Raw genomic sequence first — 9385 nt, 5'->3', positions numbered from 1 at the left:
TGATAAATCAATATAGTTCGTTTTATTTATTTAAAAAAACGTATGCTTAATTAAGCAGAGGTCAAATATATACTTGATAAATCAATATAGTTCGTTTTATTTATTAAAAAAAACGTATGCTTAATTAAGCAGAGGTCAAATATATACTTAATAAATCAATATAGTTCGTTTTATTTATGAAAATGTACTTCATCGTGTAAAAATCAAATACGTTCCTGTTGATTGAAAACAGTTCGTTTTATTTATTTAGAAAAACTTAGTAATGTATAGGTCAAGATAATCCTAACTGTTGTTATGATATATTGTTTTTGTAAACACCAACTTTATTGCACGTTTTAAGCCTTTTAGTTCATTTTCTTGTTTTAACTAATCTAGTCCATGTAAAAATCAACCTTATAAGATCAATAAAGTTCTTTTATCAGTTAACAGCTAAATCAATTGTGACGTCATAGTCTTTTTATTCGGTACATTTCGAAGAATGTTTGAATATTTCATTTTCACTTGAATTAATGTAATATAATATAGCTAAGCTCATTGCCCAAATCAGTTGAAATTAGCCTAACATAATATAAACCAATGCAGTTCGAACTAATATGGTATTAATCAACAGAATTTGAACCAATATCAAAAATGGGTATTATCTAATTGTACGTAATCTAAAAATAACACATAGTGGAGTATATTGTTACACATTAGTTAATGAAATTAATTCATTTTACATAGCATATCAAATATAGTTTAAAACACCATGATATAATATGAAATTTAAAATTTACTCGAATTTAAGAATTTTTTTCTTTTAGAATTAATATTCTATAATTTGAGTTTGTGAATATTAAATCAAACAGATCCAACACGAATCAAAACAGGGTAAATCATATTAATTCAATATCCCTTAATAGAAGTTGAATTAACTTATTTTAATGCCAAGTAATACAATTAAACCGGAATTGAACGTCAATTAATACAGTTTAAATCAACCTATATAATTCGAATTAATGCTAATGGAATTAATTTTATCCAAACTGAGTAAATACATATTAAACTAATGTGATATATGGTCAATTTATAGTTTAAATGAACATCACAATGAATTAAATTTAAAACAAATTAAAATAATATTGTTTAAATATAATTTCTAAAGTTTGCACTAAATTAATAGACTATTAATTATTACAATGGAAAGCAAACCTAATGGGGTATGCATAGGTTAAATTAACTTGAATAAATATATATTGATATCAAACAAACAAAGGTAAAATGGACAACAACTACCTAGTTCACAGTGGTAATTGTAGAGATGAACTTGGAGATCTAAACAACAAAACTATCTCAAGTGAAAAGGACGACGTTGCGTCCACTTGAGCTACTTTTGTAGTCCAGTTCTTCTCTAAGAGTATCACTGACCATTTTACCTATGTTTGTTGATCACAAATCTATAAAATAATGTAATCTTATTATTCGATCTAACCTGATCGTGATCAAACACCTCTGGGACACTGTTTCCTATAAAACTAACTGGAACACTGGCCTGTGCATTTTCGTTGACTTCGGCAATATAACTTTTACTGCGAAACGTTGGAGTTTCATCATTTACATCAGTGAGGATAATGGTAACCTCGGTTATTACGCTTGGTGGAGGGTAAACGAAAGGAGCGTCCTCAATCGCCTAGAAAATTCATGTATTTTTATTTATTTTTTTTCAAAGTACTAACCCTTATTCTGATATGTTTAAAAATGTTTAAGTAGGATAATGTTATGATTATTAACCTGGTAAATCTGTGCGATGCAACAACTCGAGTACGACGTTCCTAACAACAACTTGCTGTTTCAGTGTCAAATGCCTGCTCATTTTTTTTAAGAACAAACTGTACGTTAGTTATTTCACTCACGGTAAACGTAGTGTGTCAAGTTAGCACGCGAATTCGTTCTAAAGTAACGTAAAAAATATTAAGTGTCCTGTGAAATATTCAACTGAGTGAAGTAACTCACAATAGTTCTCTGTTATTGTTTTAAATATTACTGTCTTAATTCGTTTAATAAAATATGCAAATAACGCTATTATTTAATTTTTATAGTGCGAATGAGAAAAGCTAATAATACAAAGGCTTACCTCGATCTCCAAGATAAATGCCCCGTTTCTGTTATCGATGTTATCGACGCTTTCTCTATCCAACGGTTCTTTCACGATTACCACCCCACTATCACGGTCCATAAGGAAGAGGCCATTCCCACCTAAAACAGATTTTTTAAATGAATATTTTATGTTTGAGTTTAATGAAAGATGCAACACTGTACTTATATCCGTAACGAGACGTAGTTTTACGATATGTAGTAACTAGAGAACTTAAGTTATTTGTACTTATTTTCATTGAAACCTTCGGCCTTGTGCGAAAATTATATGTTATTAATTGATTAAGGTAAGTAAAATAAGTTTTATTTTCTTATTATTTTTCAACGATTATCTATTTAGAACCACAGTCGTCAGAGGTTCTAAACTGAAATATATTAAGCTGACGGAAAAAAAAGAGGTTCTTGCAAACTAGTCCAAACTAATTAGTTTCGAACTTCTGTAATTCAGTATCTTATTAAATAACTTAATATAAATGATAAATTGCTTTTATTAATTCTAACGTTATAAATATCAACAAAAGAATTCCTTCTGGAACTGAAATACAACGCATTAAAGATATCCAGTACAATCAATGATGTTATCACAAAAAGTCCCTACCTTTGTTGATCCTGTATTTAACATCATTGTTGATTCCTCTGTCTCCATCCACAGCTTTTACAGTGAGCACTGAGGAACCCTTTATCAATATGATATATTAAAATAGGTTGTTGAAATCTCCCATTAAACAACACTATATCCATAAATCCCTTCATCAACAATGCCATATATTAAAACAGGTTGTTGAAATATCCCATTAAACAACACTATATCCATAAATCCCTTCATCAACAATGCGATATATTAAAACAGGTTGTTGAAATATCCCATTAAACAACACTATATCCATAAATCCCTTCATCAACAATACCATATATTAAAACAGGTTGTTGAAATCTCCCATTAAACAACACTGTATTCATACATCCCATCATAAACAATATGTGTTAAATTAGTTTTTGAAAAATCCTTTAAACAAATCTTAAATAATTATAAGTTTTATTACGAATTATTAAAATATTCCTCTTCGTCAACTCAATATTATTATAAAAAACTGAACAATGATGTTGGAAATCCAAATAAACAGTCTTTAAACAATATAAGTAAGAACGTAAAAAAAGTGTATTTATTTAGCTACACCCATTACCACATTGATTCTTAGTTTCGCTAGACTATGTTGCTTACCCTGATCGTAAGATAATATTAATATCAGATATTATTACAACAAACATGCAAAATGAATTAATATCACATAATACAATGAACTGCACAAATTTCCTGAACTTTATATTTCCGTAAAACTTTAGGAAAACGATCGTGAAATATACTTTCAGACAACAAAAATATATGTTATGAGACAACATATTTATTGCACTAGAAATAGTGGAGTTCGTGTTACTACCAATGGAAGGTCTTCTGGAATGCGAGTGATTGGAGGAACAATTGTAAACACAGGAGGTTGGTCTTCAACGTCTTCGACTTTAACCAATATGGCGGCTGTTGCTGTGTTCCGTCTGCCTGAGTTAGCTCGATCCTCAAAAGTGAAACATTATATTGTTGACTTTATTATTAAGCATAGTACATTCTCAAAAAAAAAAATGGTTGAAATGTTAAAATAAACATAAAAGCCTGTCGGAAAAGTGAGGAAACTAGAATTTAAACATACCTTAATTCTCACTTCTCCTAAGAGGCTTAGATAGTTATTAAATATAATCTATCTTAGATTGTTTATATTTAACTTAAATCTATATTTTATATTGTTTAAGTATATCTTCAATCTCATATCATTCTACGTTACTTTAATATACCTTAAATCTTACATTATTATACTCTGTTCAAATAAATATTAAACCTTACATTGTTATACTCTGTTCACATAAATATTTAAATATTACATTATTATACTCTGTTCACATAAATATTTAAATATTACATTATTATACTCTGTAGAAATAAATATTAAACCTTACATTGTTATACTCTGTTCACATAAATATTTAGATATTACATTATTATACTCTGTTGAAATAAATATTAAACCTTACATTGTTATTCTCTGTTCACATAAATATTTAAATATTACATTATTATACTCTGTTGAAAAATATATTAAATCTTCCATTGTTATACTCTGTTTACATATTAAATCTTCCATTGTTATACTCTGTTCAAACAAATATTAAACCTTAAATTGTTGTACACTGTTTAGATAAATATTAAATCTTACGTTGTTATACACTGTTTATATAAATATTAAATCTCAAACCTTATATGATTCTACCCTCTTTAACTTAAATAGCTAAATCTCACATCATTCCAGTTCCACGTTGTTTAAATATAAGTCTCACATTCTTCTACGTTGTTTACTTATATCAGAGTATTTAATAATGATGTGATAATCAATATGTTTAAGAACCTCATAAAGTAATCAAAACTAGATATACATAATGGGGTAAAAGGCGATAGTTCAAAGCTAATGAACTTACGACGGCTAAAACTCTCAACTGATACAGTGATTTTCTCTCGTAGTCCAACTTTCCAACAAGACTGATAACACCTTGACCGTTGGAGGTTTGAATGGCAAATGTGTCAGTGACGTCACTGTCTGTGTTCTAGGGGAGAAAAAAGGCGCACACGATGGTTAAAACAGCTAATGAAGCTTGTTGGATAGAAACTGATTTGGGATAAATTTCTTCCACCGTTATTCATTATTATCATGAAAAAAAACTTGTGGAGAGTCCCTCAATTTCTATTATATTAAGTATTAAAATATAATTTTTAGAAATTAGTAACTGGGACTTAAAAAGTGCACAAAATAGTTTATTTAAATTGTAAATTAAAATAGCTTTGTAGCGAAAGCTATGTGATAGCTAATTATATGTGAAACATGTACACGCAAGTTACAAATATTTTACTTTCAATAGGTGGCAGCATATACCTGTAACTGATATATTACTTGTCCAAAAGGACCCTGGTCTCTGTCTGTAGCTTCAACAGTTTCTATGACTCCTGGAGTTGCATCCTGATGACAAATAGGAGAGTTTGAAAGTTAACAGAACAACAGCATCCATTCACAAACATATCAGATTATATAATTATCAAAAAATCATTTCCATTACAGAATCTTTGAGTGCACTTCGCAAATAGTCAATATATTTCGTACTTGCACAGGAAAATTAAAAAAGTTTGACTTACTTTTATTTTGAAAACAAAACATTTTTAATGTTTTAATTACAACTTTAGGCCCTATACCAGTAGCAAATTAATTAAACTCAAAGAAAATATAAGTGACGGTTGATAACTGGAAGTTTTATCTTGTTAAATTCACACAGTTGGCTCGTTTCTAGCTGTTTTGTTGTTAAGCGCGATGCCACACAATACGATTTTTAACACTAAGACTTACCGCTGAGCCGTTGTGGGGCTTCCAGACGCAGATATTTTTTGATCGTATTATGTACTGTTAACTGGGGCTTTTGCCACTGACTTTGTGTTCGTAGATTCCCACCTGTTACGAGTCACCTCACTTTGCTTACCACAGCTGGGGTACAACTTGTTGCAGGTCTCTTTCTGGATTGGTTCTGGTACCCCAAGATGATTTATATATATATTCCACTGTTTAAAATGATATTAAATACAAAGACTGTCCCTGTCTTGGAAATTTTTAATTCCCTATCTGAACACACCTTTATGATTTGTGTATAAAAATATGTTACGTCGTAAAGGTTTGTTTCATACCCTTCCTAAAAGCGATAACGTTTAGGTGGTATCACACTACCTACGAACGCCAAATAACGTCAAAATGTAGTTCTGATAACACGCTGTTCTACTGCCACTTTATATCAGCTGTGACTGTCATGTAACTTGCCGGTTTGCATATTCAAAACTGTTTAATATAATGTACTCAATTCTGTATAAAGGTGTGAAATAGTGGATAAAAAGTCAAAAATGAAACAACTGACTAAAAGTGTAAATCTAAGAGTAAAAGTCTAGAACGTGTTACAGGTTACGGGAAGTAAACTTATTTTTGTAACCTTATATATATTGCTGTACATTCGTCCCAAAAAATACTCACTCACCTCGCGAATAGAGAGGCTTGAAGAGTAGCTTTTAAAGATAGGTTCGTTGTCGTTGATGTCTTCCACAATTATTAACATAGGCTGCGTAATCTAGAAAAAAAAGAACAAAACGTTGTGATAACAGAATATAACAAAAGGCACGAACAACTCAATAAATTCCAGGTAGGGACTAGAATTCGTAGCCTATTCTTGACTTTGCATTTTACAACAAGTTTAGGTCTAACTCATGAATATACTACAACAGTTTGTCAGCATTATGAAAGTATAATTTCCTGTAAACAGGTGTTGACAATGATTGTCTGTTAATGTTGCACCATACTTTACCAACATGGCGAATTCACCGTATTTAATCTTAACTACAGTTAAAAAATAACTAGTATAAAGTGTAAACGCTGGCAGAAAATTGTATATGTTTTTATCATACTAATTTGGAATGTTTCTGAAGTGACCAATAACTCTGATCTCACATTCTTCCTATACTTACATATTGTCCTTCACCGAGTCTGCCATCCGTTAGTGTAAGAAGCAACGAGTACGAATCTCGCATCTATAGTGACAGGAAAAACGAAACGTTGAAAAATCTGTAAGCTCACATAAAATAATAGGAAATAACAGCCATAAATAGAATTCAAAGTTGAAAATTGTGTGATTTTTTGTTTTTTTTGGGGGGGGGGTAAAGATGGTTCTGGTTGGATGTTTTAAGCAGACATATTGGTATTTTCTCATTTCTAACATACAGCCAAAATATATACTTTTCAAACTAGTGAAGCTGTCTCCTACTATATAGATGATTTTATAGTAATATCATTGTTGCAGGGACACGCCGCAACTGAAGGGTAAACATTGTTGATTTTATAGTAATATCATTGTTGCAGGGACACGCCGCAACTGAAGGGTAAACATTGTTGAAAACAATGAATAATAGTTTTAAGATGGAGTCGGGCTTTTAAGCCCTTCCTTTCTCTGCTACAACGATCGTGATTTTCAAAGAGTCAAACTAGCAATAATAAAGACTAAAGAAAGAAATTAACAGATCTAGTCTTACCTCCCTGTCCAGCTCTTTATTTAGAAAAACATCTGCCTGCTTAGGTCCAGTTTTCTCAACCTTGAGGATCTCTTGACCCACTGGACCCTGGACTCCAAAGATAAGGGTGTCTCCGTCTAGGTCTTCACCAGTGAGCTGATAGAGCAGTGTTCCTGGTGTGCGGATTAAAATAACATTGGATAAGCTATAGACAGTAGTTGGGGAAAAAACACGCGGAGTTTCTGGCATCAAACTACGTGTCACTATGTGAGATAGACGATGGTCAGTACATTGTAAAGCTATATACACGTATATATATATACCTTGTAAGTAACCGGTAATGATAGTTTCATCTCTGACTTTAAAGTTAGCCAAACTAAGCACATAATTGTCTTACATACATTAGTATGATGAAAATATGTATGTGTTTGTCCATAATCCCATACCCAAGTCTTTCTAAAAGTAATGCTTTCCTGAGATTCCAAAAACAGTACTCTTCTTTTCCTAAGACTATCGTGACAAATACATGTGTGCATGGTTTCATGACTGACTCAAGGACATTGTGACAGAGTAAAGTACATAGTCCCATATCTGACTCAATAGTATTGTGCCAGGGTAACGTACGTAAATCCATAGTACATTAACTGACTCAACAACACTGTAACAGAGTAACGTAAAGAAAGACATATTACCATAACTCACTCAACAACACTGTGATAGAGTAATATACATAAGGACATATTACCATAACTGACTCAACAGTATTGTGCCAGGGTAACATACGTAAGTCCATAGTACATTAACTGACTCAACAACACTGTGATAGAGTAATATAGATAAGGACATATTACCATAACTGACTCTATAGTATTGTGCCAGGGTAACGTACGTAAATCCATAGTACATTAACTGACTCAGTTATGGTAATATGTCCTTATCTATATTACTCTATCACAGTGTTGTTGAGTGAGTTATGGTAATATGACCTTCTTTACGTTACTCTGTTACAGTGTTGTTGACTCAATAGTATTGTGCCAGGGTAACGTACGTAAATCCATAGTACATTAACTGACTCAACAACACTGTAACAGAGTAACGTAAAGAAAGACATATTACCATAACTCACTCAACAACACTGTGATAGAGTAATATACATAAGGACATATTACCATAACTGACTCAACAGTATTGTGCCAGGGTAACATACGTAAGTCCATAGTACATTAACTGACTCAACAACACTGTAACAGAGTAACGTAAAGGTCATATTACCATAACTCACTTAACAACACTGTGATAGAGTAATATACATAAGGACATATTACCATAACTGACTCATAACAAGGTGTGATTTAACGTGTGAGGGGATTTCCCCGACTCTGCTTTTTTTTCTTTATCCTTTAGACTGCACGTTCAGTTGTCATAAGTTTACCCCACCCCAATAAAATATTTTGAATCAACATAGTGCTTTTTTTTAAAACGTTGAACCGTGTCAGCTACTACACCTGTATATAAAAAAACACCTAAACCACTCAGACAGCGCCTAGCTCATGTTACGTAAATAAATTACATAATTCAGGAGCAGCCCAAGTCCAGACCTATCTGAGAAATTTTGCTGTGACATTACAATTTCATGTCGCCAGAGGTCACCAAAGCAGCTGTAGATTGTTTATCAGGGGAAATACAGTGTGTATGTGAAATAATGGCAGATTATTAAGATGTTAACATTCTTATGTTGTATTATTTTCTATTTACTGTTGTACATAATTACATATATATATTGGTAACAAAAAACGTAATAATATGTTTTGACCAATCTCACCTCTTCATTCACCGTTTACTAAGCAAAGTAGAGAAATATGATTTGCTTTATTATATTGTTGCGTCAGCGAGTCACATGACTGGTGTGACGCCACGTTTCTAGAACTATCCCGTATCTTGGCGAATGCTCTAGTATTTACTAGATGGAGGGTAGACTGGTATATAAAGGAGGGGACAACGTGACGCGAGAAGAAGGTAATGTAATGTCTGTGTAGATAGTGAGTAATTGAACTGCAGTCCGAGAGCACGAGAGCCGTTACAGCGTTTGTTTAGCACGATTGTTGAAGTTGCGTG

The 9385-nt window shown here is 31.9% G+C and overlaps 1 protein-coding gene across 1 annotated transcript in view; it reads right to left on the bottom strand.

Annotated features, from left to right (window-relative positions):
• Positions 1-9385, bottom strand: part of LOC106469999 (cadherin-23-like) — a 94730-nt gene that overhangs the window by 50946 nt on the left and 34399 nt on the right. The window contains exons 4-12 of the mRNA XM_022398558.1: positions 7292-7443; positions 6731-6793; positions 6247-6336; positions 5109-5192; positions 4657-4782; positions 3573-3704; positions 2732-2810; positions 2114-2235; positions 1472-1669 (exon numbers count right to left, since the gene is read on the bottom strand). Coding sequence (XP_022254266.1) covers positions 1472-1669; positions 2114-2235; positions 2732-2810; positions 3573-3704; positions 4657-4782; positions 5109-5192; positions 6247-6336; positions 6731-6793; positions 7292-7443 — 1046 coding nt within the window. The remainder of the gene's footprint in view (positions 1-1471; positions 1670-2113; positions 2236-2731; positions 2811-3572; positions 3705-4656; positions 4783-5108; positions 5193-6246; positions 6337-6730; positions 6794-7291; positions 7444-9385) is intronic.

Source organism: Limulus polyphemus, unplaced genomic scaffold, assembly GCF_000517525.1.
Source record: "Limulus polyphemus unplaced genomic scaffold, Limulus_polyphemus-2.1.2 Scaffold3764, whole genome shotgun sequence".
In the NCBI taxonomy this organism is placed as follows: Eukaryota; Metazoa; Arthropoda; class Merostomata; order Xiphosura; family Limulidae; genus Limulus; species Limulus polyphemus.
This window is presented reverse-complemented; position numbering and strand designations above follow the sequence as displayed.